The sequence below is a fragment of the Fusarium verticillioides genome, chromosome 9 (assembly GCF_000149555.1).
Source record: "Fusarium verticillioides 7600 chromosome 9, whole genome shotgun sequence".
Taxonomy (NCBI): Eukaryota; Fungi; Ascomycota; class Sordariomycetes; order Hypocreales; family Nectriaceae; genus Fusarium; species Fusarium verticillioides.
The window spans coordinates 1489848-1517262 of NC_031683.1; the positions used below are offsets into that span (position 1 = coordinate 1489848).

Here is a 27415-nt window from a genome sequence, read left to right on the forward strand (position 1 = left end):
GAACGGGAGGAAGCGAATGAGAGCTAACCCTATTTGGCATAGCATGACACATGCTATAAGTGTACTTGGTTCACCGCCTTTGGAGCGCCGAGTCCAAGGTACCTCTTTATCTGGCATGAGCACCAAGCCACTGGGAGCAGTACCTTGCCTGCTTGCCAGCCTATCCTGTATCCCCTCAATCCATCATCTTACTTCCAACATCCCCCACGCGGCGCAGCTCGAGATAGAGCCCGACCAGCTCCGGTCGCCCTCTTTCTCTCTTTGGTTTTGGTTTCTCGTTTCGAAAATTCTTCATCATGTCGGGCCGCAAATTGGGCGGCGGCCGTGTCCTAGGCAGCGGCAGGGGCCTTGCTCCCCCGACACCTCCGATTACGAATGCGCCTCGAGTAGCAAGTCCATTGGCAGCGTCCGAAAGCAGCATCTCGATAGCTTCATCGTCGATATCACCGCCTGTTAGTGGTATCTCACCAGATATACCGGGCCAGGACATTGGAAATAGCATCAGCGTTGGTGCTCAAGGGAAAGGCCCTGCTGATGGCGCACTTGTCTGCCCAATATGCAACGAAGAGATGGTAAATTATGATGGTGTCTACGTTGAATGCTATTTACTAAATAATGTGCCCATAGATGACCCTTCTTCAACTCAACCGACATATCGACGACAACCACCAAGAATTACCAGAGGAAGAGCAGGATGAGGTCAAGACGTGGTTTGACAAGCAGGTTTTAAAAGCCAAACGGTTTCAGCCTCTCTCACTCATCAACCAAAAACTACGCGGTCTCGATGTCTTCGAATCAAACGAATCACTCCCTGTTGCTGCGCCATCGAGTGCCGCTGGAAAGAATACTCTCGAAGGCCCGGTTGACCCCGACGAACTTATTACACGGCATCATTGGCAACGGTCTACAAGCTACGACCTTTGTACAGATCCGGCGTGCGGAAGAAGTCTGGGACCTCTGAATGGAAGCATAAACTGCCGACATTGTGGACGATTATTCTGCGAGGAACATACCATGTACCAAATGAAATTGAGTCGAAGCGCAAAACACGAACCGGTTCGAGGCTACTGGGCACGAGTTTGCGAGACATGCTTTAAATCAAGAGATGGATATAACGATCACCAAGGTGTATTGACGGACCACACCAACGCATTCGTGGAAATAAGAAGGAAAAAGGTCGAACGACAGAATCTAGAAATCTCACGACTCGAAAAACGATTAACAAAACTCACAAAATTACTGGCGAACCCTCCCGAAAAACTTACACAATCCAATGGCTCCTTACTAGGCCCAGTTACATCGCTAGCAGGACAAAAGAACCCCCGGAAGCTCATCGAGCAGTCCGTTGTTACTTGGGAAGAAGATGCTACTGTCTCGAAATGCCCTTTTTGCCAGCAGGAATTTGGCTCTTGGACGTTTAGGAGGCACCATTGCCGTATATGTGGACGTGTCGTGTGTGGCGATCCGCAAACAGGATGCTCTTCTGAAGTTGGCCTCAATGTGTCGAACGAAACTAATGGAGCGACAAAAGCGCCTTCAGGAACTGAAAAGCCCTTGTCAGTTACTGGCGACGGGCAAGTAGGGATAGACATTCGGATGTGTCGCGATTGCAAGCACACAATCTTCTCCGCTCGTGACTTTGCAGCTTCGTTACAGCACAAACCGGTGGATCAACGAGCATACGAAACGTTGAGGCAATTTGAGCGTGGAATCCAGCAACTTCTGCCATCGTTTCATCGGGCCCTACTGAATCTACAACCGGAGAAAAAGGAGAGCGGGGAGATTGATCTCAACAAGCCACCTCCTACACATGCACAGATTCAGGAGGCGGCCAAGATTCGCAAGCGTTTGGTTGACAGCTTTGGGAAATATGGCATTGCTGCGAAGCGCCTGCGTGATCTCCCAACCGAGAGCCCGACACAACGACGTCTTCAAATGGCGATATATACATACGCTAGCGGTTTCCTTCACACCAATATGCTTCCTCTAAAGAGCCTCCCTCAGCTGCTCCGCTCACGCTCATCTGCATCATCTTCTACAGCAGTTTCTACCTCACGACTTCTTGCTTCACATCACCACTCCGGATCGAGTTTACGGCACTCAGAGCTAGCTGACGAGACGTCGTCACAAGCACCTAGTGAAGGAAGTACAGTTGTGAGTCAGCTCGAGGCGGAGGAAAAAGAGCTTCGCGAGCGACTCGTTGTCTTGGAAGAGCAGCGTTTCATGGTTGAAGCCATGGTCAAGACCGCCCAGGGCTCAAGACGGTTTGAGGAAGTCAGCGCTCTGTCAAGAAACGTAGACGAGCTTGATGCTGAGATCAAGGTCCTGAGGAACAAAGTTGGGGGTGTTGAGGAGAGATGGGAAGGGGTATATCGCAATGGCGTTGCATGAACATGCCGTCAGATTATTGGCAAGATCGCCCTGGATATTGGAGCTGAACTAAAGAATTCATCTGCTTGGTTGTTTATATCACATGGCATTGCATGGCGTTTGGAGTTTTGAATTGGGCGACACAGGAGTTTTACTGATACATCAAGTCTGCCCAGTCTCTTTTCATATAGCTTATATTCACCGAAGTGAAGGCACCCAATCAATGAAAATTCTTCATGTCATATATTATACACCATTACTCATCAAGGGCGCTATCTATCCAACTGCTCCTCTTTCCTCTTTTATGCTCACTCCTTCTCGTCCAGAAATAAAGGTATAAATAAGTAGTCGTCCAATCTTCGGTTCTCGTAGACAAAACGACAATGCGACAAAAATCTTGAAACAGCAATAGAACTATAAACAAAAAGGTATGCACCCATGGCCAAAAGTAAGAAAACGCCCATTGTTCTAGTCCACCACGAGCAGGGGTGCTTTTCGGGCTCAGCGGGTATCAAAAGCACCGTGTACAAATAAACACAGAATCGTACAGGAAGTGTAGTCGTTACAGTCTGCAGTAAGCACAAACTGATGTGTGCTGTGCAGACAAGAAATCCAGGAACTTAGCATCAGTGCACAACACCTTCGACGCCGCCGAGGAAGCGTCTCACACGGTTGATTTCGAGCTCCTCGTGTTCGCTTTCAACGGCTTTCAGTAGACCGTCAATGACAGCGTCAACCTCGTCTTCTTGGACTCCCGTGCACAACGCCACTACACGGCGGTACTTGACTTCGACATCGCGGCTCCGTCCTTTTAGGGCGGCGACCATCTTTCGAGTCATATCACGACGTCCCTCGACGGCACGAATACGGGCACGTAGAACTGCTGCTGAGGGCAGGAGGCCCTCACCGCCGAAACCACTTCCCGAGGTATCATCAGCGGCTTCAAGCATAGCAGACAGCTCTGTTTCCCATGAAGATGAGGGGTTGGGCTGTGATGCTCTAGATTGTTCTTGCATGAGACGGACTTGCTCGTCCTCACGTGCGTGTGACAGATTCGCGACCTTTTGCCGAGCTAATTGTTGCTTCTTAAGCGTCGCGGTCAGGTGTTCAAAAGTTCGTCGGGCTTCGCCAAGTTGTGTTGACGTAGTGCGGAGAGTGGTATGAAGGGTGTCGAGAGAAGCTTGTTTGGCTTTCATCTCGGTTTGGAAAGCTGAGCCTGTTTCTGATAATAGGTGGGAGATGGCTGTTCGTGTTAGCAATGAACCGATGAATTCTCGAGGTGTGATCAACTTACATGCTACTATCTCGTCACTGCTCTCACGACTGCGTTGATTTGTCCCTGTCGCACCATTCTTATCCACATTGATTTCGCCGTTCGTCTTGTCCTCAACATTCTCACTGCCGATGCCAAAGTCAAGGGGGCGTAGACCAACACGGTTAGCGATATTCGGATCGGCGCCGACCTCTAAGAGTTGTGAAATAATACTGCGGTTTCCGATTCGAGATGCAATGTTCAGAGCCGTGTCGCCAACACTATCTTGAGCATTGACTATCTCGCTCATGAAGCGGGCGATTCCCATTTTTGGGTTGGCCGACTGTGAGGCGCTGGGCCCATTCCCGTTGGTAGCCTGGCTATTAGGTGCGCTACCTTGCCTTACAACCCACTCCAGAAGGCTTTCGAGATAATATCGGCTTGCAGCGTTGCGTCCCTTCACAGCGCTCGTTACCGCAATGTGATGAAGAACCGTCCGTCCCTTGTGGTCCCGTGCCTCTATGGTGCTGCCCAAAACCTCTAGGAGGTCAGGAAACGAGTTATGATCCTGTGAATTTGTGACTAAACATGCCCTCATCAGGGCTGTTTCGCCGGAAGCATTTACGCGGGACGGGGAAGCGCCAGCAGCGATGAGAGCACGGAGCAGAGGCATGCGGGCGAGTGTAGCAGCCCAGTGGAGAGCAGTATGGCTTTGCAAGTCGATGGGCATATCCAATTCCTTTGGGGTGTAACTTCGAAGCATATCATGCTTCGTAGGATCGGTCCCAGGAGCTTCCAAAAACAAGCTCATCAGCATGTTTCGTTTCATCTCAACCTCGGGGGACATCTCGTAAGGGAGAGGCGCCAGGGGCCCACTACCCTCGTCCACTGGCGAGCCATCCTGCATAGTATTTTGAGTGTAGATAAAAGATTCGTTTGGTTCCGTTGGTGATCCAGGGAAGGCCGCTGCATACATGTCCATATTTTGCCCATATCCGCTAAAGCTATCGCCTGGCGTCATGGCCACTCGTTGGCGTTTCCGGGGGGGCTCTGTCTCGTTCATCTGAACTGAGTTGTTAATCTGTTGCGTCGAGTATGCTGAATCAACTTGTTGTCCATAATCCGAGGCAAAGCTCTGTTGAGAGTTGCTTGGGAAATCATCTCCGTTCTGCATGGATGCTTGGCGGCTAAAAGAGGGTGCTCTCGAAGGGCCATTGCGGCTTCGAGGGCCTGGTGAATCGAAGCGAGCTTTGCTGATGGCGGCGACGGCATGTGAGGCAGTAGTCGAGATGTTCTTGAAAAATGTCCCACTAAGGCCATTAGGCCTTCCATCCGTACTTTGATTATACAACCGTTTCCTCTGTGCGGCCATAGCTTGTTCCTTTGTTGGTGTATTGAAATCGCCTCGACCTGCAACACCTCCATCTTGACCCATGTCGTAGGTCAGGAGTGGTCGCAAAAGCTCCTCGACGCCGTATTGACGACAAACTTGGACACCTCGATCGAATTTTATCCAAGTGCCTTGATATTTTCCATAACCGCCTTGAACCTTTTCGTGCTCGCCCGTCTGGATTTCTTTCTCGAGAATCTTGGTGCGCTTCCCCTTATCTACGCCGGCGACTTTGAGGATCTGGGTGGCATTGAGCCATGAGTCGTTGCGACGGCGCATCACGGCGACATTGTTGACCTCCATCTCGTATACATCCACGCCAGAATACGATGCCTATATCAGACCATTGTTAACAGAGGGAGAGTAGTAAAGTTTTTGGACATTGCATACCGAGTAAATGGTAGCACCTTCAGAGTCACCATTATAACCTCTGAAGGAATTACCCACACCAGATTGCGATTGTTGGCTCATGCTGAATGATTGTTGAGATGATTGCGATGCTGACGGCATCTCGTATTGCAGGGTAATTACTCGCAGCGTGATATTATCACTTTCTCGACTGGGAAGATTTTTTGAGGCTGTTTGATAAAGAGCGTAATAGCATCACAGCGCCAACCAGTACCACAAGAAAGAGCAAGTCGAAAGGGTATGTACAGCCAGCAGGGAAACGCGCAGGTTTGAAACAAGAGGTCGATATGGCCGGGCAGTATAATAGGATACAGTGTTTTGAAAGTGCCGTACGAGGCTAAAGGTGGTTATCCGGGCTCACTCATGCGCTTCGTGGTCGGAGTTTCAGTCGTTTTGTGCGCCTAAAAACTGGGTGGTTGCAGAATGAAGATGGAGTTGAGACGAAATGAGTAGCTCAAGATAGTGCAGTGGGCGGGCCAGGGCGGAGTTGTGCAAGTGATTGGAAGTGAGTTACAGGTGAACCGGCCCAGGGTCTCAGGTACCTGGAAGATGCCCCAGAGACGAGAGGGGAGTGCGCTGACAACCAATGCTTTAGCGGGTTCTGCGTAATGAGCCGCCTGTAGCTCAGTTGGCCCGGTGAAAGACCTCCACTATAGCTGCTTTCAATTAAGTTCGTGTAGGAGACGGGAACGAGGTGAGGATGAAAGCAAAGAAGTGATCAAGGTTGCAGGTGTCGGGTGTTTGCAGAGGAGAGTTGCCTGGATGATGCTAATGCAGGTAACTTCTGCACCTGATAAAGAGGGATAAATTGGCTTTGGTGGAGGCAATTAATTGATGTACCATCGTCAACCGTACTAAGCTTATGCACGTCAAAGTGACTTGTTAGGTTGTGCTCACTTGCAGCAAGTTCCCGATTCCTCGGCTGATGAGCGTGAACGGGAACGGGAAGAGCAAAAAAAAGATGCGTTCAATTAATCGAGACGTGTCCGTTTCGTGCTTGGTCGCGCCCTTGGACGTGTCTCGCGCGTAAAGCGCGTAAAGACCGTGAAGTGCACGAGCCAAGCCTCGTGAAGGTCGATGTACTCATCTTGAGGCCCGCTAACTTTGCAACTTGGCCTGTTGCAGTGGCCATGCCATGCCTTTGTTGTTCGCAACCTGGCCATTGGCTGCTAAAGAATTGTGCAAGTACACGAAGCTTATGGCCATTAATTCTCAGGCCACGCGCGGATTATCAAGGCCACTAATGTAACCACTTGTTGATGGCCGTCATAACTTGGCCACTCTTTGTTTCATGCATAACACAACAGATATTTCCTTGGCTGTGAATTGCATAGATCTCCCAGTTCCATTCGCACTGTTAAAACCGAGTTATGCAATGCCATCAATGCCATCAATGACGTGGTGTACATCGTTCAAGCTCTTGGTGCTAGAGCATAAGTATCTCTAGGCGACTTCCTGCCCCTGCCATGGTGATGGTTCACTGACATGACTGAGACACATCGCCTTCTGCCTCCAGTCCATGCCTTTGGAGTAGATCATCGTCGCAGATATCAGATTCAGTTCATTGCCTTTCTATCTGCTATAAACGTTCGAGCTCTCCGACGCTTGAACCCACTGCCCGAAGATCTACCGTAGAAACGAAAATTGTACCGTTGTAGATATCCAAATGCATGCTTCGATATCATTTCAAGACCCAATCTTGAGCCTTTGCAATTTGCAATTAGAATTCTCTCACATGGCTCCGAGCCTCTCCCGTTGTCTCTCGCTCTTATTACGGTCGTCATAATGCCTCGTCCTCATTTCGTAATTCCCACCTATCTACCTCCTCTTCATCTCTATCGACACATCCTTCGCGAAACATCGTATCTCCCTCCAGCAATACGTCCAGAGGTTACACATCGTATTCGCACACGATTTCGAAGCCATCGAAAATATGATCGCCACCAGAACAGGCACCGCGTCACTGCGGTCAATCTTCTGCGTAAATTGAGAGCAGCAAACAGTGGCAAGCAAACGCTCATGGAAGACTTGATAATGGAGGCATTTGGTAGAACAGGGGCCCGAAGGCGAAGCCTACTTTCGGACTTTATAAAGCTCGAACCTCCCAGTAACTCGGATGCTTTGGAGGCCTTGATCCAAGGAGTTGAAGCGCACGAAAAGTCAGCAGAAACGGTCGAGCTTAAAGCAATTAAGTTGCAAGCCGATTCCTCTCCACATAAACCAGCCGAAACAGCGATAGATAGCCAAACCTCGACGAATCCTCCAAAGGACTCGAACGAAACACCAGGCAATGGAGAAGAACCAAAAGCGAAAGCACCTCTGGTACGAAAAGGACCAAAACCTCTTCAGCCAGCATTCTATGCGAAGTGGGACACTGAGAAGCTCCGAAAGCTCCTCCGCAGCCAGCGGGATTTACAGCAATCAGCAAGACTATCTTGGCCTCATAGAGATATCAAAAGCCTCCAACCCGATTCAAAGGTTCCTAGTCAAACCATCTGGGGGAAATCACCAACCCCCAATATATATCAAGCCAAGCGAGCAAAATTCTGGAAGCGCATTTCAAACAAAACGATGCCACCTCTTGGAAAAGATGAGTGGGATCTTTTAGGTCGACTCAGCAGCGGCGCTCAGCAGGAAGATCAGTGGAAAGTCCCGGAAAGACGACCTGTTGCGAAGCCCTCGCACGGTAGTACTACGAAGTCTGATACTTGGGATTGGGAGGGCTATGCTTCTCGGCCCGCCTCTCAGGTTGAGCGTCAGAGTCCGCTTTCCGTCTATGGTTTGGTTGGGCGGAATAAGGAAAAGCATCCATATCAGCCAAGGTTAAATCATCAGGAGTATTCGCCCAGATGGTTTAGGCGTGCTTATCAACGAGTCTGGCAGTTCACCCCGAAGATGGATCCAGATTCGAAGCCAGACAAGCTCAAGTTCATATGGGGTGCTTTGACAACCCCCGCGGTCCCCCCTACAAGAGCGCAACTGGCTATTTTCGAGGACGTCGATAGCAAGGGTAAAAAGCCAAACCCCCCCTCCCGATCTCAACGAGCGCCATATTCACAATCAAGGACTGCGGCCAACCCTCTTGAGACGCAGAAGTCATAGACATCACATTTCATATGGCCTCCGTGCTCAGTGAACATTTGACTGTTTTGTTTTCCATTATGCCTATCAATCCGTTAAATTGGCCAGTTTGTTCAGGCCCTCGCCATCAACACGCATACCGACCCAATCGTTCATAGCGTATGCACCAATGCTCTCGTAGAACTTGATGCTGGGCTCGTTCCACTTGAGAACTACCCAATCAAGCCGAGCGCCATCAATGGCAAGGACTTGCTTAGCCAGAGTGCTCAACAGTTTCTTGCCGTATCCCTTGCCACGTGCCGATTCGCGCACGTATAGGTCCTCTAGGTAGATACCAGCACGCGAGCGCCATGTGCTGTAGTTGTAGAAGTACAATGCCATGCCAGCGGCTTCACCTTCGGGGGTAAAGAGGAGAAGGCAACGAGCGGGCTTCGTTGGTGATATAGGTTCGGTGGCTGGGATAATGGAGGCGTCGACATTAGGGGAGTCGGAGGGTGCGAACGCGACTGTGGCCTGGATGCTTTCAACGGTCGCCTTGTTCGCATCAGGCTCCTTCTCGTAATCTGCGAGCTCCTGGATGAGCTGGAGAATTGTGGGAGCATCTTCAGAGAGCTTAAGTTAGCACCATGACGACTCTCTAGAGGCATTGGATTGGATGTTGGAGCTTACCCTCCCTTCGGGCATGTCGAATTGTGGCCATTGTAAACGTATGATAGTTGACAACTGTACAAGAGCTCCAAGATACCCTCTACAGAGAATTATATTTATACTTCAATCGATCAGAAGAGCTGAAAACTGTAGAAAGTTTGGTTGACTTGGGCGCAGTTGACGCCTTGTTAGTGGAGTTTTGTTTTACGTGAAGGGCGTGTGCAAGGAGGGGCAGCAGTAGAAGCTGGGCGGAATTGGGATTAGCGACAGATAGCACTCGCTGGTGTAAGTCAATCTTCTATCCACCTGCATCCTTTGTTACCACTCTGTAGAGGCAGATACCTAGTGTTGAAGAGTTCTCATCTGATATTCGTAGATGCTTCCAGAAATAATTACGGAGTACTACTTCTTTGGATTCCAGAGTCATGGAATTGGCATGACCCCATTGTCTATGGACAGCATCCATTCCAGTACGATAATGCAGAAGGTAACTACGAAGAGTTAAAAGCAATACCGCCGAACCTCCCCGTTTCCTTTAGACACTCTTGACTTGTACATGAACATATCGAAATGGAGGATGTTGTTTTTGAGGACTGACCCATCAGAAACAAATTCAGAGTCAGATTCAAGACCGAATCACCAACAGAGTAATGGACAAATAGTCTGCTAACCAAGGTAGAAAGCTCTTTGATTCATTCGTGATTCATCAACATTATGCAAAATGATTAACTAGGTGGGGTATGTATCTAACTTTTGTGAACCAGCCACATGTGCAACTCTATCTACAGCAAATATCTGTATGTCGGCGCATTATCGCCCAGCTCGGCCTTCTCCTCGTTGGTGAGTTCGGTCTGCGGTGGGTGCGCATCTCTGTGCTTGTTCTCGTATGTTATCACTGCAGCGTATGAGAGACATGCAATGATCGACACGATAGTAAAGGCAATGCAGATGGAATAACCCGGGATGAATTTCGGTGCATCCTTGGCCAAGAAGGCATACACGGCGATGATACCACCAATGTTTCCGAAGCCAACTTGCCATGCGCTGCCGATGCTTCTTCTCTTGTGGCCTCCAAGATTCATGTTGAACCAGCAAACAATAATGGGCATAGCGGTGTATGCACCCATGGTGACGAGAAATAGAGCGCCATACTGAACGGAGTGGTTGTCGTGGACGGCTAGAAGAATTGCGAAACCGGTGATGGCAACGAGAATGGCAAAAATGGCGAATGAGGCTCGGTGTCGAAGCCTGTCTGACGCAAACGCGATAGCAAGCGAGAAACCAAAAGCAGCAGCCCACGGAGGAACGCTGTAAAGCTGCGTCTGGATGGGACTGTATCCGTATGTTTTGATGATGCCAGGTGCAAAGTATGCATAGCCGTAAGCGGGCACAATGAGACCGAAGTACATGAAGCCACCAATGATGATCTTGTAGTCCTTGAGCACGTTGAGCGCATCGGCAAAGGTCGTCTTGCGCTCGGCGCCGGCGTGGCCCTGGTCGATGCGCAGTCTTGCTGTGACGTAGTGCTTCTCTTCGCTGGTGAGCCACTTGGCCTGCTCAGGGAAATCGGGGAGCAGGAAGTAGAAGAAGAAGCTAACGAGAACAGTAAGACCGCCCTCGAGGATGAAGATCCAGCGCCAACCGGCGTAGCCACGCATACCGCTCATCTTGCCGATGGCTGCAGCGAGGAGACCGCCGAATGCGCCGGCGAGAGTGGTGCTGTTGAAGAAGAAAGAGTAGCGACGCTGGGCCTCGTGTCGGCGATACCACATGCCGATCAGGTAGAAAGCTGCGCGTCGTGTAAGTCATATGCGGTATACCACGGTGCGCTAGATCAACTTACCACCGGGAAACATGCCCGTCTCAAAAAGACCCAGGAAGAAACGAGTCGCAATAAGACCGCTATAGTTCTGAACCAGACCCTGGAGGAGAGTAGTGAGGCCGAAGAAGAACATGTTCAAGCTGAGCCAGACGTGGGGCTTGAAGCGCTTGAGAAGAATGTTGGAGGGGATCTCAAAGAGGACGTATGGCACGAAGAAGACGACGAGGGCGGTATTGTATTCTGTCTTTTCGAGGCCGAGTTCTTCGGACAGGCCAAAAACCTCGGCATTGGCGATGTTTACACGATCTGTAAGCCATGGTGTTAGCCGGTTATTTATGCGACGCGACACGGTAAGAGTTTACGAACCCAGGAAAGCGAGCAGATACATGATACACAAGAAAGGAATGACATGGAGATCAATCTTGATCATGAGCTTGGTATCAGTGGTACTCGACGGGCAAACCACCGTAGCATCGTCTGTGTGGACGGCATCGTGAACGTGGGAACGCTCAGGGTCGAAGGAAACGGGGGACTCGTTGCCTTCTTCTTTTTCTGTGTGGTTGAGAGCCATTGCTGCTAGCAAATGTATAGTTACTGACTCTGTCAGAGGAGAAGGAGAAAATTAGAGTGCTCTGCAGATCCTCAAACATGGAAATGGGTTGCGGACCGGCACTTATAAAGAAACCTGAGAATGTCTCGGAGCAAGTCCGCCTTTTTAAACTAAACCCTGGGTAACACGACGAGTCACACCCTCTTCTCTCAAGTGCTGTAAGGCAAAATATCACCATACCCCAACCAGTCAAAGATGATCAAATTGTCAATCCTACTCTGTACAGTGAGTGGATCGTTGCATTGCAACTAGAGAGGCCCAGCCGAGGTCGGGGTAAAGAATTGCAAAGGGGGGAGATGTCTATCACGACGCTTAAGCAGAGCAGATCCACAAACTCCATGCGGATGGGGGTTAGATCACCCCGCAGGGAGACAAGGAGTTCGCCGGGGCCGTGTCATTTAGCAGGCTCTTGATTTACATACGGCCGAGTTGCGGAGCGAGAAGTCTAATGGGATTGTTCGTTAATCCCGATAGTGGAGGAGCAATTGGACCGATGTCGCTTCTTCATTCCAATATCGGAGATAATCTGTCTGTCTCTCGCCTGACAAATGTACGCACGTTATCAATTGCTTTCATCTGAGCATCCATGATTCACGTAAGACAAAGAATGCTCGGGCTTTGATCTGAAGTTGGAAAAACTTGGCTCTGATACGCCACAGCCGAGGAGCCGTGATTTGATGGTGGCGGCTCTGCAGTCTTGGTTGGAGAACAGGGGGGCCCCATTACAAACAGCTAGAAAACCTAATGACGATCGTTGGGGTTAGTCTAACAGAAGCTGGAAAGTTACATACTGTAACATGCAGCAAAACTCTATGAGAATAATCAGTCGAGTCTTCGCTTTTCGGCACGGGCGATTGCTTCGCTCTCATATCCAAAAGTGCTTTCATTACTAAGAAGATCTCGATGGATCCTCACGACGCAGATAGAGTACTGTAGCAATGCAGGACAAAAGGACCAACAGCAAGCCACAATATGCAACTTTGTTTTGTAATCCATCTGTTAGCTCTAGGTCTAGTCAGAGGCTGAAAGAGGAAGCTCAATGTTTCCCCTCACGGACCTAACCCCACGGGGAAGTGCACGAGACAGGACCTCGGGAATATGGTTGGCGAATGGCGACTCTTTGCATTACTTCTCGATAATGTGCTAGGCTGCTTCCGATCTTGATGCTTTGGGGTTTCGACGGAGGTGTTCCGCCCTTTTTCTCCGCATCGCATCGTATTGTTTGATGGCTTTCCCGCTGTTGGGGATCCCCCCGGAACGTTGCTCCCGGGCAACAAAAGAGCTTGTAAAGTGGAATAGATAGGTACTGTAGTTATTTCTTTTGAGATTGTCATGTTTTTGACTTCTACCATGATTGCAAGTGTCTGATGGAGGTATTGAAACTTGCATTCAACCCTACCACGCACGGCAGTTCTCAAGGCTCTGTCCGCGGAAAGTCCGTCGCATACAGTATATACGTACGTACCATCAACCAAAATTGGTAATGATCTTCTACTTCCTCGTCAAAATAAAATCTAGGCATTGTAACAGAACAATATGGACAAGACATTCTTTCTTTTCAGTTGCTGTCGGTTTCCTTAGGAGTTTGCTCGTTAGAAACGTCGGGACTCATTGGTTCGGAGTTGAGGGCAACCCCCACTGAGGGTCGCCGGAGTTGAGCAGCTCTGACGACCTCAGCTCCGGCAGAAATGACGAAAGAGTAGGTAGGGTAGGCAGCGGAAAGCAGCATCACCCGTCTCCAAGTGAACAAAACATATATAATTCCTTGACAACAAAATTCAATTGTTATAAGAACCTAGAATAGACACTTCAAGCTTGTTTTTCTTGTTCCCAAACAAAGAATCATGGTGTCAGGGCACAACGATTACGGCCACGGTTATGCCGCTACCGAAGTTAGACATCATGAATGGCGAACGGCCGAGAATAGCAGCCCGCATCTTATCCCAAAGCTACAAGCCATTGTCAAAGTCAACCCAAAGATCAATCTCCTCGACGTTGGTGCCGGTTCCGGTACGATCTCTGCTTCTTTAGCAAAGTATATGCCTGAAGGTGAAGTTACTGCCACCGACATATCCGATGAGATCCTTGCTCGAGCCAAGGAGTACGCCCAATCCCAGGGCGTCTCCAACATTAAGTTTCAGCAAGCCAACGTGTACAAGCTTCCTTTCTCAGACGCGGCATTTGATGTTACCCATGCGCATCAGGTCCTCTGTCACTTGGATGCACCGGTAGATGCCATCCGGGAAATGCTCCGAGTTACTAAACCAGGGGGCACACTTTCTCTTCGCGAGAGTGACATGCACATGTGGTGCATCTGGCCTGAACTTCCAGCCCTCCTCAAGTTCCATGAGCTTCAGGTCAAGAATATTTCTGGCAAGGGTGGACAAGACAAGGGAGGTCGTCAACTTCTCTCATGGGCCCTGAAGGCTGGGGCTTCCCGTCAAGATATTACCTTGAGCTTTGGGACGTGGTGCTACAGTGCACCCGAAGACAAGAAAGCATGGGGTAAGTCAGAAATTGGTCGACATACTGAACAATTGCACTGATGTACTACAGGATCAGCCATGAAGGATCGCTCGCTGACTGGCTTCGCGCGCGACAAGGCTATTGAGTTGGGCAATGCGACTGGTGATGAGTTGGATGAGATGGCAAAGGCGTGGGAGGAGTGGATTGAAATAGATGACGCTTCGCTAGGTATCATGAATGGCGAGGCATTGATCACCAAGAAATGAAGAAGAAGACGGGTTGAAGACCTTGTAGCAATTATAGAACTAAAGTCATCGCCTGAATGAACACGCGCCATTTTGAAACACCATATCTGTAGCCGCCGTCCTGTGCTCTACTCCTGCACTGCCATCGCTAAATCCCAATGCTTGTAATTACAACACCAAAATTGCATATTTTTCGAGTCCTTTCTTCCCAACAGACTTGACGATCTTGCAGATAGGTGCCCACGCTCCAAGTATTGCCGTGATGCCAGTGCAAAGAATCATTGGACCGTACTTGGTCGCATACCCCAGACTATCACCACTTGCCAACGAACTCCCTGCTGAGATGAGCGCACCACTGAGAGGCCCGGCAACAATGAAGCCCAGCCCACGACCTCCGAGTAGCATACCAAATACCAAGGATGTATCGATCGACTCGTTCGTCCCCTTGACTTCTTGCAAAGCTCCTGACCATGTCGCACTGAACCCACCAGCAAAGAAGCCATACAGAATCACAAAGACCACCATAGTGCTTATATGACGGCCCAAGCCCCATAGGAGGAACACCGGAAGTGCGCTTCCCAAAGAGGAGACAAGAATGTTTTTGGCACCAGAGATCTTATCGCCTAGCATACCATGGATGAGAGATCCAGGCACAGAGGCAAGCGAGAAGAGCGCCAGCAAGATCGGTCCTGTGACAGAGGGAAGCCCAATCGCGGTGGCATAACTAGCCAAGTATGTGCTTGGCATCAGATATCCCAATGACTGAATAATTATGCCGAACTGAAGCATCCAGAATGAAGCGTATCCGAAGAAAGCAAAGCTGATAGGACGCGGCCTTGAGTCACGGCTGATCTCTACTCGAGGCTTCAGAAAGAAGAGTGTTGGTAGAGTCATAGCCATTGATGCCACTGTCCAAGATAGCAAGGTTGCTTTGAGTCCGAATCGCTGGAGTAAGACGTTAAAAAGAAACGGCATGGCGACGCCAACGCTTGATTTGCCAGCCCACATAACTCCATAGGCAAACCCTTTCCGCTCGACAAACCATTCGTCCATGTAGAGGGAGATTGGGCTGAAGAGCAAGCTGCATCCAATAGCATACAGAACACCCTGGGTGGCAATGAGACCATCAACATTGCCTACAAAGGCTGAAGCCGTTAAGCTGATTATGGTGATAGCCAAACCGATAGGACCGCACCACTTTCGAAGACGCGGAAAGCGATTTAGAACGATGAATGCCACAGGCATCATGAGATACATGATTCCTGTCTGAGATGCACCAATGGACGCGATGGCACTCGAGGAGGCTTTGAGATTGGCATGAGCGGTGTAGTACTCTTGAAAGATTCCAAATGAGACAGAGTATCCTAGGAGTCAGTTAGATGTGTATCGAAGCGCTGGAACGTTAAGTACTAACCCCATATAGGTGCTTGGGCAATTGTACAACAAGCCAAAGCTGTATAAGCCCCTCGACCTCGATCTGTCGGCGGAAGAGCATCGATTGATGGGATTTCTGTCTCATCGTCATCAGTTGGGCGAATACTCGCCAACTCAATAGAAGTTGTAGTCGTCATGATTAATCTGTATATTCATTGGAGAATTTCGACATCTCTGTCAACCCTCACGATATATATAACACAAGAGAGAAAAATGAGTCAATTCCTTAGATCTCGGTGAAGAGACTTATTTCCTCTTTGGGAAGCTCAAGTGTATTTATAGCAAATGAAGTCATGGTTCATGATTACTATGCCAAGTCTAGCCAATTGGACTCACCATGGTTCCGACATCGCAACTACGGGATCGATTTGTGATAAGGGGAACAACTACATCGATTATCTTCATGATGAAAACTAGTATATGTAGTTTTAGAAGAAAGAAGGAAGGAAGGAAGGAAGGTCATGTTAGAAACGACACGATCTGGCACATAAGTCGCAATGATGTCTGGGGCCCTTGAAAATTTCAAATAGTACCTCCAGGTAATTGAAAACATTTCCGGACTCCAGAGCCTGAGATTGGTTATCTAGAAGCTTTTTAAGGTGGAATTTCCGCGACTCAAACATGAAAATGGAGACCTGGTCCCATTTGACTAGATAGGAATTTGAAAAACTTCGCTCAGGCTCATGACAAGTTTCCATGCAAGCACCTTATCATTCTGAGTTATTCTCTATTAGATCATATGGCAGCAGTAGGAGCATGTGTTGCGATTATGGTAAGATGGATGCAGATGAATTGATCAATTTCGCGCTATGAAAATTTCCCTAAACTTCAACACCATCCACCATGCCTGATACAACGCTCCCAGCCGTACAAACACCAACTATAGATACATATAACGCTCCCCAATATGCTATCGTTAAGCACTCCGCAACTTTTACTTCTTAAACAAATTCTAGAAACCACCATTAGGATGGATAAGAACTTTCGTATATCCGTCGATTCGCTTATCAAACTTCTCGTAGGCCACTTCAGCTTCTTCAATATTGATCTCATGCGAGACAACGAAGCTGGGCTTGGCGCGACCAGAAATAATAAGGTCTCGGAGATATCTGTTGTAAGACTTGACATTACATTGGCCAGTGCCGATAGTAAGCCCCTAAGTTAATCTTAGTATCCAGTTGGATTACCCCGAGAGGACTATAAATCATACCTTTTCGAATAACTTGCCGAAGCTAAGACTGATCATACCCTTGGCCGAAGCTTCGTCAGAAGCGCCAGGATCACTAGGGACGTACAGGCCTGGAATACCCAGTCCACCACAAGCTCTGGTCACTCGAATCATGTTTTCCAACACGATATTGGGCTGCTCAGTATCGCCGCTCTTACTGACAGCCTGGTAGCCGACAGCATCAACAGAACGATCAACCTCCTCTCCATCGTTAGCCTTGATGATCATGTCAACAGCATCTCCCTTTGAAAAGTCGATGGGCGTGCAGCCAATTTTCTCAGCGGCTTGAAGGCGCTCAGGAACACGGTCAACGACGAATACTCTGGATGCGCCACGAAGAACGGCGGAGTAAGCGGCCATGAGACCGACGGGGCCGGCGCCGAAGACAGCGACGCTCTCGCCTGATCGGAAACCAGAAATTTCAACACCGTGCCATCCGGTGGGGAAGATATCTGCACAATATCAATGAAGAATACAAGATATAGAAGATGGATATGCTTACCCGCCAACAGAATAAAATCAGCTTCATGCTCCTTGCCAGCAGGGAGCTTGAGAGCGTTAAAGTCAGCATAAGGAACTCGGATATACTGAGCCTGTCCTCCTCGATAAGGGCCCATGGCGACATAACCATAAGCACCTCCGGCAAATCCGGGGTTGACACCAGTGCAGAAAGCAGTTCTTCCCTCTTCACAGTTACGGCATCGGCCATCAGCGACGTTGAAGGGCATGACGACTCGATCTCCTTTCTTCAGCAGCGTGACACCTTCGCCAAGCTGTTCAACGATGCCCATGTTCTCATGACCTATAAAGTCAGTAACGAGATGGATTATGTGAGAGTAGGATCGTACCAAAAGTAATGCCGGGTTCTGCTGCTGTTCGGCCTTCATACATGCTATGATTTGTGAGTATTATTTTTTGTGTACATATTGTTCCCCTTACTGCAAGTCGGAGCCACAGATAGCAGCCTGAGCATTTATCAGCCATTGCGACAACTATAGAGAAATTTGACAGTCTTACAGTCGTAACCTTGACAATGACGTCGTCAGGATGCTCCAGCTTAGGGAGTTCTATCTCCTGAACCTTGACCTTGTAAGGGCCTTGGTAGTTGACAGCCTTCATAGTTTGGGTAGTAGTCATGATGAATAGTGATGCAAGAGTATAACTATAAGCCAACTTGGGGGTAGCAAAGAAGGAAGAAGCATAGTATTTGAGTTTCAAATACACGATTATTTATACCCCGCGTTTCCAAGCATCACAGCCACTTCCTCTTGTCATGATTACCCCAGGTCGGTCGGGACTTGCTCGGGATTCTTACCGTCATCGTCTAATATTCGTTGCCTCTTCGAGATGCCTCGATGGTAGGTCAATGCGGGGAAGCCAAGCCAGAATAAACCTACCGTTCTCGTCAATCTTGGGTAGAAGAACGGCCCCACTCCTTGAGTGGGATGCATACAGTACATACTACATACATCATATCTTCACCCCATTGTTGAGGTTGACAAGCTGTGGGTTCAGAGGGTCTGGTATAAACCCTTGAGCAGTATCAGTCGACGAATGAAGAATCATACATCGTAAATCCATGCACATTTATAATAAATCATTTTCTCTCCCTGTTCAAAGAATAACACATTGTTACACCCACTCAAGTGGTGGATGCACCCATGAGCAGTGGGGAGGACACCAGTCGGCCGAAATGGCCTAATCAAGCGACTAAGAATGCTGACCTGACCTGCAGCCAAACAAGGAAGATCTCCCCGCGGAGCATCTGAACTACACAGATCTTGGTGTAAAATAAACCTCTTTTGCTATTCGGAGAGAAGACCAGCGAGTAAGAATAACTATATAGATAGTCTTCAAAAGGAGTTTCGCTCCCTTTTGTACGTGGCATGACCCGTATCTATAGCATTGCATTGATGTCTCCCTCGAGAGTAGGGAGACCAACCTTTTTTATGCTACATAACACAAGGAAAACAAAAGAATTGCTCCAATGCGAAGAAGATAACCAAGGAAAACATCGCAGTTCGAATTTTATTGCTTCAGGCTCAGACTCATCTTTCGCGCATAAGCTTGTTCTATTTGTGACTCGATGCATCAATTACACGGACAAATGCCGACAGAGTGATACAAAACAATCCTTCAACGGATTTCTGGGCCTGAAAGATGGCTGAGACTGGCTGAGATTTGTCTTATACTCTCCGCTGGTAATGGACTGGTCCAGCAGACCGGATCCCCGTGGATTGGGGCGTAGATGAGAGAGCGTAGGTTAAGAACGTCAGGTTTCCTTTTCTATGGTAAATCGGTGTAAGTCACATGGTGTCGGACACCAGTGGAAATCGATAAACCGGAACTAACTGCGCAGTAAATTGCAATAAGTTGTGAGACGCCCACTCTTCAACAACATGCAGCCAGCCACCTGCATGTAATCCGACCAAGAAGTCGAATAGAGATCACACTTCAAGATTGAGGCCGAGTGGCTTCTAGAATCTCGAAGACAGAAGCCCTAGCAACGTCACGCAGAAAATTGCTGCTAAGGCATAGCACAACAGGTATAGCTTTCATTGAATGGCGTTCCGGGGTTGGGCAGCTCCCTTCAATGTCTCACAACCATGCGATCTCGCATCACGACCACACCGCTTTACATTGTTTGCAACACGAAACATTCAATATAGATATTTAATCATACGTTATATTGCCACAGTTCTTCGCCGGTAACGTTTGCTATTAAGGTCGCTCATGGCTGCATTGTGAGGCGAAATCACTGTGTCAACGGCTGGACAAGGTCACAATAATCACACAATTTGAGAGCATATAATGTTTGATTGCAATGCAATTATCTCATTGAATGTCTAAAGTACTGCTATGGCAGCTTTTCCCATATTCCTCCATCCAATTAATGCTATTAGTCTAATGAATGTCATGGAGATCGTTGATCATATCCGTCCGTCGTCACGGCGTAGTCGTGGATGAAAAATGGTATCCTAAAAAAGCAGAGTCCAACTCCAAAAGCTTGCGCTTAAAAGGTATTAAAAGATATTGTCGTGAATCGCGAATGAAGAACAAGTGTCGTGAGAATAGTGGCCTCCTACAGGACAGCCTGCATCTCGAGGACAGGAACCTTGAGCTGCTTCTGCTGGCAAGTGACCCGACGGTTGGAGTAGGCCTTGTCACCTCCGGCCTTGTAGTGAGCGTTCTTCCAGGTCTTCTCGGTACACTTGGGAGCGAAGGTTGTGTTGCCCTTGGCCTCGTACCAACCGCCCTCCTTCACGCAGGACCAGTGCTGGAAGATGGCGATGACGCCAGACTTGCGGTTGTACTTGAAGGAAGCAGAGTCGCCCTCGAAGGGAACGTCGCAGTTGTAGTCGGTGTTACCAGTGAAGAAGTCCTTCTTGGCGTCTGTGGACTTGGCTGAGCACTTACCCTCATAACCGACACCGCGGTTCTGAAGGGTGAAGGTGACGGTGGCAGAGTTTGTCTGCTTCGTGGGAGTGTTTTGGGTGTAGACGGCCTCGTACTTGAAGTCCTTGACAGTCCATTCGGTGACCTTGCTGCCCTTGTCCATACAAGTCTCTCGCTTGGTGAGAGTCTGAGGGAGGGCCAGGGCGGAGGTGGCGAGGCAGAGAAGGGTGAAGAATTGCATGTTGGCGATTATTGAGAGGCTACTGAAAAAGTAGTATGAGGTGAGGGAGGAAGAATTGAGAAAGATTTATGACTTGGTTACAAGTCGAGCAGTGGGGAGGTTGGTCTGCGAAAGAGACTAGGTAGACTGCGGGGTGATGAGGATGATCTTTGTCTGTGATGGGAGATGATGATCTTTGGAGTTGAAGTCAATTGATGATCTTTTGAACCTCGAATACGCGAGCGGACAAGGCCTTCTTTATACTTCAACCTAACTCACTTGGTTACCAGTGAATTATGCATATCCGTGAGTCAGATAAGGACCGAATTCACTGCATTCTCAGCACAAGCGTTGAGAATGATGGAGAATATGTCAAGTGACGTACCACAACCACAACTCACCCAAGCCAACCCAAGCCAACCCAACTTACACTTGCTGGGATCTCGTATTCCCGCCGTGGGGCCCATGTCCTCAGCTCGGCAGTCCGGCGGTACGGTTTTGTGCATGCACAGCGCGCCTAAAATAGTAGCTCAGGTAACTAACAAGGGCCCAGAACCTCTTCATACAAGGTGATACTATTGCTTTCCTTTGTGCTGCTATTGATTCTTGATTCGCGATATTAGGGGTACGTTGTATTAATCTTGCTGGTCTATGCTACCCTGACGGATGATGCGGGACGGAAAATATAACGTGTGTCGTAGGCCCCAGGAATGCCATAATCTGTAACGGATCACCCCAAAGTATCACAAGCTTCCACTGAATGCCTGCTGGGATCTTCTGTAAGTCAGCGTTGCAGACCCGCTTCCAGTGGAAGAGTCTAGGGTCCGCATGAAACATTGACGACTGGTGAGCTTTTCTTTATGCTTGTTTGATCACGCTCAAGGTTTTTTACAGCTTTATTCAAGCTGAGCTTCTACAATGAGTTAGTTGGACCGTCACCAGCCACCACAAGTATTGACGGCAGACGGGCTAACCGTCGTCAAACAGTTTCCGTGCCGTCAAAGTTCGAGGATGGCTATCAGATGCACTAATCTAATGCGAAAATCGAAAGATCACTAACATCCACATGATGGATCATGGTAACTCTCATGGCATATCAAAGTTCTCATGAGGCAATTATCTTGGGAAAACTCTTCAAGCTTGGTCACTAATTAGGTCGGTAAGAATAAAATAGTAACAAAGAATCAGAATTTGCAAGCTTGCGACGAATGATACCGCGTAGCACGGTACACACTCACGATGTATGCATGCAAGTCAAAGCAAAGGGCATAATGACACGACAGGCAACAGCACCGAATCCTCGTGGCAACCTCACAAGTTACGCTGTGTGTGTTGGTGTCTTGCCCTGGCAGATTCTCAACTCTCAACTGTCCCAGTCCTTGTCAAAAGCGGGAAAAGCGGAAGAAACCTCAAGAAGCTGGACTGTGCCGTGTCTAATTCTAGACCCATGATCCAACCCCATCTCACCAATCTATGATCGGCGAGTCCACCTCTCCGCATACACGAGAGGAACAACGACGGCCATCGAATGTTTGTACAGGCACGGGGAGAGGCACAGCGACAGGCTGGGCCCTGTTACGGTGACCGTCAGGTGGCTTTACTGTTCATCCACCGTCTGCAACGTTTCTGTCAATAATGAATCCAGATGTACACGTTTATTAAGCAAGCGTACCACAGACAATTTCCAGTGACGGCTATCACTTGACTCCAAGAGAGCGGTCTGCGGGCGATTGCCTCGTTGACATTTCACGACGCTACCCGATCCATGGCATTGACCGCTAGAGATCTAACTTAGGCCTGTGGAACCCCAGAAGGCCTCGGCAAGGATCTTGCCTCTCAGCTCATGACTTGCATCCCGCCCCGTCATGCATGGTGTTGCTAAACATATCGACAGGCAAACAAGAATTACTAGGCACCTAGTCCCTGTGGATGTGGGCTTCTGATGTTTACGTGACATCGTTTTTCCCTCTATTCTGCTCAATTGCCGTGTTTTTTCATATCTTGCGAGTTTTTGTCTTTTGAGCGCTCATCTGCCTCGTACGGTCACAGAGCCACGTTTAGAGCATGTGCGACGGCCCGTATCGGTATCCTACCGGCCGCCGACGCCGGAGCCGATTGACGACGGGACATTTGCGATCCCGCTGTCGGAAGTCTGGGACTTTGTTTGTGAGATGATGCGTGGTTTTGTACCATTTCGAGTATTGGATGGTACTGAAGAATGCCGTCCACTGTCTAGGTACCGAATGGTCTTGTGTGAAGGTCGAGGGTGAACCTCGCAGAAGGCGAGGACTTCGTTTCTATGTGAAATCTCCTTATTGTTTGGCTACCTCCTTGATTGCTTCCCTCCTCTACGCCTTGTACTTTGAAGGTCTAGACTTTTGTCAAGCATTTGAATAGCTCCTATTCCACAAAGAGCCAGTATCTGACCGAGTCTTGAAGTGGTGTATCTTCAGACAGCTTCGTATCCCACTGCAAAAGTGCGGCTCTTTCGTGGATCACAGTGGCTTAAGCCACCGTCGGTGTTCAACAACGCCCATCTGTACCATTTCGGACTTTTACTGACTGCGATGCTACGTTGAACCTTTGCCTCGCCATCTCTCTAGGCGAGTAATGGAAGGCTCGTGCCGTGTTCTCGAAGGCCTTCTGCATTGTCACGGGCGATTCACCGAAGCGATTGGCTCTAGAAGATGGTTACGTGCCATTGGCCTTTGAGCAAATAAATCTCAACAGCTTGTAAAGACCCTTTTTTATATGTGACCATTGTATCGCGATCAAGGTAAATGTAGTGACATCACCTGTTTATTGAGAGAACAAACTTATTCGGCAGTCGTTCTCATGCCATTACATGAAGTAACGAACGAAAATTTGGCGTCGTGTCGACAATGGACTATGAAAACGGGAACAGCATCCTCGGTGTCCCTGTGGCTCATATTCATAGTTATCAGCTTTGATGTACTATGCGAAGGAGTGAAATGAAACATGTTCTGACTCTTAGATGCCTATGCATGAGAGAAAAGAGTTATCCGAGTCGAACAAAAGCCGAAATAACAATGTTTGCGACTGTATATCGCTAATAGCCGTTACTCAAACCCCTCAAGGAAGACGCTTGCCCAAACGAGTAGCCTGACCAACTTCAGAGTTGGTAGTATCCTCGGCATATCTCTTATACGCAATGATGTATCGTTCATCGGCACTCCAGGTCTCCTTCACACTGTCGCGACTGAGAATTGCATCATACCACTTCTTCCATCTCTTCCAAATCTCTCCATCTTTACCCTCTCCAGATTGCGGGATACCATGGCCGCCCTCCTTGTAGTGATCAATTAGGAACAGGCGCTTCGCCCACGGTGCTAAGCAAATATCCACAAGACTCAGAGTCGAGCCCAGAAACCATGGGCCTTCAGGGTCCATCTCCTCAACGAGCGACTTGATGCGCCCTTTCAGTTCTTCTCTTGCCTCATCAAGGCTGAAAGTCTTGTCGGGAGTGTGCTGTATAAGCTTGTACCAGGAGGGAATGATGCGTGTGCTGATATGATCGATCCAGATACGACATCTTGCCCTCTCATATGGATCGGTAGGAAGAAGTCGAGGCCCATACTTAGACTCGTCCGTGAATGCCTCATCGAGATATTCACAAATGATGTTGCTCTCGAACAGAGGCTTCTGCGCCTTGCCCTTCGGGTCAACGGGTACTGCAAGAGTAGGGACCAATCCACGGGGATTCATGGCCATAAAGTGAGCCTCTTTCTTGTATGGGTTGATCTCTACATATTGATGAGGAATCTTCTTTTCGTGAATAGTGATCCAAGTCCGTTGGACGAAAGGGCAGAACCAGCCTCCGTAGAGCTTCAGCGGATGCTCTTCAGCATGCTGGGCTGCAAACTTAGCGGCTGCGCCACTCGGTTCTGGAGGCAGAGAAGTGTCGACGTTTGTCATGATGGATCTGGTGTTAATTTTTATGAAACTTAGTTTTCTTGATGAAGTCGAAAGTAGAACTCGCATGAGATAGGGTTCTTGATTATCTAACGGTGGTGACGGACTGAGGTCGAGGTCATGACGTCGAAGCAAAGGTGGAGTTAAAACCGATGAAATGGTTGGCAGACGACATCTTGTTCAATAATTACGCTGCGCAACCGTCATTAAAATTGCGACATGTATTCCTAGACCTCAAGTCAGTCTTGATATCGCAAGACTTATACATATCGGTAAGAAATTGTTATAGTGAGCGTTGGCTGACCGTGACTTCCATCCAGTGAAGCCCACCCTGGAGCAGTTGAGCTTAGGTGCCTATGACATTACGATCAGGTAAGCAGTGCATGATAGTACTTGGCACCGTCTTCTTATCGTTATCGGCTATCAAGTTAACCAAAAGCCATTTTATTCCACCAACTGTTACATACTAAACCATAAAATGTCAGATTCAAGAGCGTCGCGGTTCACGCCGCAGAACAAAACTACCAATGAACGACTCTCCACGCATACGGTCGGTCTCGTTGCCCTCTCCGACTTTCGCAAGCGACGCGCCGAAGTCCTTGAACAACAGGAGCGCGAATCTCGAGAAGCTGCGTACTCAGGCACGTCCACTCCGGATGCTTCCTTGACAGGCACTCCTGACAACGCTGGTAGTGATACTGGACGTGGTGCGCAACCATTGAAGAAGAAGAAAAAGAAGCAGGGGAAGAAACTGTTATCATTCGACGATGAAGAGGGTGAGGATGAGGGGCCATTGATAAAACCGACAAAGGCCAAGAAGGCCCTCGCAGACGACACCGAAGGTAATGAGGGCGAGGTCAAGACCAAATTCAAGGCAAATGCGTCGGTGGGCATAGTGCCCAAAGCCATGACGAAAGCTGCGTTGCGCAAGGAAGCCGCTGAACGAGACGCACTACGCCGCGAATTCTTGGCTATCCAAGCAGCCGTCAAAGCAACCGAGATTGCGCTACCTTTCGTATTCTACGACGGGACTAATATTCCTGGTGGAATCGTCAGATTGAAGAAGGGCGACTTCATATGGGTGTTCCTCGACAAAAGTCGCAAAGTTGGCGCCGATCTGGGCGTGGGTGAAAAGTCCAACGCAAGGAGGGAATGGGCTAGAGTTGGAGTGGACGATTTGATGCTTGTTCGCGGAACAGTCATAATACCTCACGTAAGCTCTCTCGCTGGCGCATGTTATTAACAGTTTCTGATTGCCGTCTAGCATTATGACTTCTACTTCTTCGCCATGAACAAGACACCCGGTCCTGATGGCGAGCCTGTATTTAAGTACAGTGCGGAACCTCCTCGAAAACCCGAATCGACCGATAATGCCGAACCCAGTGATCCCCTCGTCACGCCCACCTCCAACGCTGCTATTGCGGACGCGCTTCCCAATATTAACACCCTTGAGGGCGCTGACGAAGACCCCACTCTTACGAAGGTTGTTGATAGGCGGTGGTACGAGAAGAACAAACATATCTTTCCTGCGAGTATGTGGCAGGAGTTTGACCCTGAGAAGGACTACGGGAAGGAGGTGAGGAAGGATGCTGGTGGTAATACGTTCTTCTTCTCGCGCTGAGATGATGCTGTCGACTGACACAAAACATCGATAAGTGTTTGGAAGTGGGTTGCGTCGGCTCCTTGGGCGTTGGATATATCACAAGTGGATCACCTTTGAGTTTGGCTGAGAGGTCATAGAGACACTCAAAACGCGTGGGAGAAGCTTCAACCGAAGAGCATCCAGCCTGCCCAGCACGCGCCCGCGAGCACCCACCAACCAGGCCAGAAGAGCATGAGGAAGACCATGTTCCCGCTGCCGAGAATGAAGACGGCGAATTCGTACCAGAGCTTTTTTCGTAATCTCTGGACATTCTTGGAGTTCCATGCACTGGCGACGGCTTGGGTAGACATGTTGAAGCTGTGAAAAGCGCTATATTTCGCTGCGATGAGGACGTTTAGGGACAGGATCTTGCTCCCCTGAAGGACGGCGACGAACGCGCTGCTCGCGATGATGCAGGCATGGAGGCAAAGGAAGATGGAGATTGACCCGACAAGGCTCTGGAAGCGAAGGACAATTTGTAGTGACGGAACGATCAACCTGGTGATGTCGGACCGGGGATGGGTCGAAACGTTCAGATCCACTTTGGAAGCCGTTAGAAGTGTAGCTTTGTCCATGATCTCGATCTGGGGATGGAGTCTCGATTAAGTACCGAAATGAACCAACGGTAGATCGAGGCTTGCAACAGTACAAGAATATCAGAGAAAAAACGAGAACGTGTTTAACAAATTGACTTATTCAATAAATCCCACCAACTGCTGGATTGATTGATTCTTTGGTGTTTATATAAAGCATCTTGAATTCCAACCCCCACTCTGCATCTCCATAGCATGCCCAAGATCTCCCGCATCCAACGGCAAACGCGAGGCTTTTTACCGTCTAGAACGGTCACAAGCTCGAAACTCGACAATCACATTTCGCTTCTGCCAAACGTAACTTGCTGATATGAAGCCTCAGGCCCGCTTCAAGCCCCTCATCCCGTGCAGAGTGAGCGGTTGAAGGGTTGCAACGCGACGACCCACGGCGACACGTGGGGCCTCTGATTCGTTGCTCGGGAGACTCTTATTGACAATTGAATAGCGAGCGTGGGATCGACAATGGCCTCGATGCCGGATCTAGATAGGGAGTGGGCGAGATCTTCAAGACCCTGAGTAAGGGACTTTGCTGCACGTGGGAGTGAAATCGTCGTTTGGGGGAGTCGGAGCTTAGCAAACATGGGAAAGTTAATCGTGTGGAATAGCATAGCATGGCGTCCAAGGTAAGCTAGCTATACATAGTATTGCATGGAGTGCAGCGGGAGCCAAGCCCCAAT

The 27415-nt window shown here is 49.0% G+C and overlaps 12 protein-coding genes across 13 annotated transcripts; 4 read left to right on the top strand and 8 right to left on the bottom strand.

Moving 5' to 3' along the window:
- Window positions 1-74: 74 nt before the first annotated feature.
- FVEG_10411 (hypothetical protein) lies at window positions 75-2668 on the top strand. The gene is made up of 2 exons (XM_018899554.1): window positions 75-572; window positions 628-2668. Exons 1-2 carry the CDS (start codon window positions 297-299, stop codon window positions 2389-2391), a joined length of 2040 nt encoding a protein of 679 aa, XP_018757635.1. The 5' UTR covers window positions 75-296; the 3' UTR covers window positions 2392-2668.
- On the bottom strand, window positions 2584-6071 carry FVEG_10410 (hypothetical protein). The gene is made up of 3 exons (XM_018899553.1): window positions 5403-6071; window positions 3665-5345; window positions 2584-3613 (listed from the first exon to the last, which is right to left on the bottom strand). Exons 1-3 carry the CDS (start codon window positions 5520-5522, stop codon window positions 2997-2999), a joined length of 2418 nt encoding a protein of 805 aa, XP_018757634.1. The 5' UTR covers window positions 5523-6071; the 3' UTR covers window positions 2584-2996.
- An 829-nt stretch (window positions 6072-6900) lies between these two features.
- FVEG_16795 (hypothetical protein) lies at window positions 6901-9317 on the top strand. Its single transcript, XM_018906029.1, has one exon. The coding sequence runs from the start codon at window positions 7206-7208 to the stop codon at window positions 8520-8522; it is 1317 nt and encodes a 438-aa protein (XP_018757633.1). The 5' UTR covers window positions 6901-7205; the 3' UTR covers window positions 8523-9317.
- FVEG_10409 (acetyltransferase) lies at window positions 8308-9487 on the bottom strand. Its single transcript, XM_018899552.1, has 2 exons — window positions 9171-9487; window positions 8308-9103 (listed from the first exon to the last, which is right to left on the bottom strand). Exons 1-2 carry the CDS (start codon window positions 9199-9201, stop codon window positions 8589-8591), a joined length of 546 nt encoding a protein of 181 aa, XP_018757632.1. The 5' UTR covers window positions 9202-9487; the 3' UTR covers window positions 8308-8588.
- Window positions 9488-9800: 313 nt separating this feature from the next.
- FVEG_10408 (hypothetical protein) lies at window positions 9801-11753 on the bottom strand. The gene is made up of 3 exons (XM_018899551.1): window positions 11338-11753; window positions 10993-11277; window positions 9801-10938 (listed from the first exon to the last, which is right to left on the bottom strand). The coding sequence occupies exons 1-3, from the start codon at window positions 11540-11542 to the stop codon at window positions 9932-9934; spliced, it is 1497 nt and encodes a 498-aa protein (XP_018757631.1). The 5' UTR covers window positions 11543-11753; the 3' UTR covers window positions 9801-9931.
- Window positions 11754-13250: 1497 nt separating this feature from the next.
- On the top strand, window positions 13251-14398 carry FVEG_10407 (hypothetical protein). The gene is made up of 2 exons (XM_018899550.1): window positions 13251-14086; window positions 14138-14398. The coding sequence occupies exons 1-2, from the start codon at window positions 13426-13428 to the stop codon at window positions 14311-14313; spliced, it is 837 nt and encodes a 278-aa protein (XP_018757630.1). The 5' UTR covers window positions 13251-13425; the 3' UTR covers window positions 14314-14398.
- Window positions 14323-15963, bottom strand: FVEG_10406 (hypothetical protein). Its single transcript, XM_018899549.1, has 2 exons — window positions 15707-15963; window positions 14323-15656 (listed from the first exon to the last, which is right to left on the bottom strand). Exons 1-2 carry the CDS (start codon window positions 15861-15863, stop codon window positions 14461-14463), a joined length of 1353 nt encoding a protein of 450 aa, XP_018757629.1. The 5' UTR covers window positions 15864-15963; the 3' UTR covers window positions 14323-14460.
- Window positions 15964-16678: 715 nt separating this feature from the next.
- FVEG_10405 (alcohol dehydrogenase) lies at window positions 16679-18091 on the bottom strand (the record flags this gene model as incomplete). Its single annotated transcript, XM_018899548.1, has 6 exons — window positions 16679-16882; window positions 16937-17406; window positions 17457-17756; window positions 17803-17846; window positions 17894-17919; window positions 17972-18091. The coding sequence occupies 6 exons, from the start codon at window positions 18089-18091 to the stop codon at window positions 16679-16681; spliced, it is 1164 nt and encodes a 387-aa protein (XP_018757628.1).
- Window positions 18092-19751: 1660 nt separating this feature from the next.
- FVEG_10404 (hypothetical protein) lies at window positions 19752-20930 on the bottom strand. Its single transcript, XM_018899547.1, has one exon. The coding sequence runs from the start codon at window positions 20589-20591 to the stop codon at window positions 20037-20039; it is 555 nt and encodes a 184-aa protein (XP_018757627.1). The 5' UTR covers window positions 20592-20930; the 3' UTR covers window positions 19752-20036.
- Window positions 20931-22088: 1158 nt separating this feature from the next.
- On the bottom strand, window positions 22089-24854 carry FVEG_10403 (glutathione S-transferase). The gene has a single exon (XM_018899546.1). The coding sequence runs from the start codon at window positions 24570-24572 to the stop codon at window positions 23664-23666; it is 909 nt and encodes a 302-aa protein (XP_018757626.1). The 5' UTR covers window positions 24573-24854; the 3' UTR covers window positions 22089-23663.
- On the top strand, window positions 24677-26866 carry FVEG_10402 (hypothetical protein). Of its 2 annotated transcripts, XM_018899544.1 has the most exons (3): window positions 24677-24875; window positions 24989-25716; window positions 25768-26866. In XM_018899544.1, the coding sequence occupies exons 1-3, from the start codon at window positions 24860-24862 to the stop codon at window positions 26122-26124; spliced, it is 1101 nt and encodes a 366-aa protein (XP_018757623.1). In that variant the 5' UTR covers window positions 24677-24859; the 3' UTR covers window positions 26125-26866. The 2 variants fall into 2 exon arrangements, with proteins under 2 accessions (XP_018757623.1, XP_018757624.1); XM_018899545.1 differs by lacking the exon at window positions 24677-24875 and having other exon boundaries at window positions 24942-25716.
- FVEG_16794 (hypothetical protein) lies at window positions 25616-26720 on the bottom strand (the record flags this gene model as incomplete). Its single annotated transcript, XM_018906028.1, has 1 exon — window positions 25616-26720. The coding sequence occupies one exon, from the start codon at window positions 26718-26720 to the stop codon at window positions 26271-26273; it is 450 nt and encodes a 149-aa protein (XP_018757625.1). The 3' UTR covers window positions 25616-26270.
- Window positions 26867-27415: the final 549 nt, after the last annotated feature.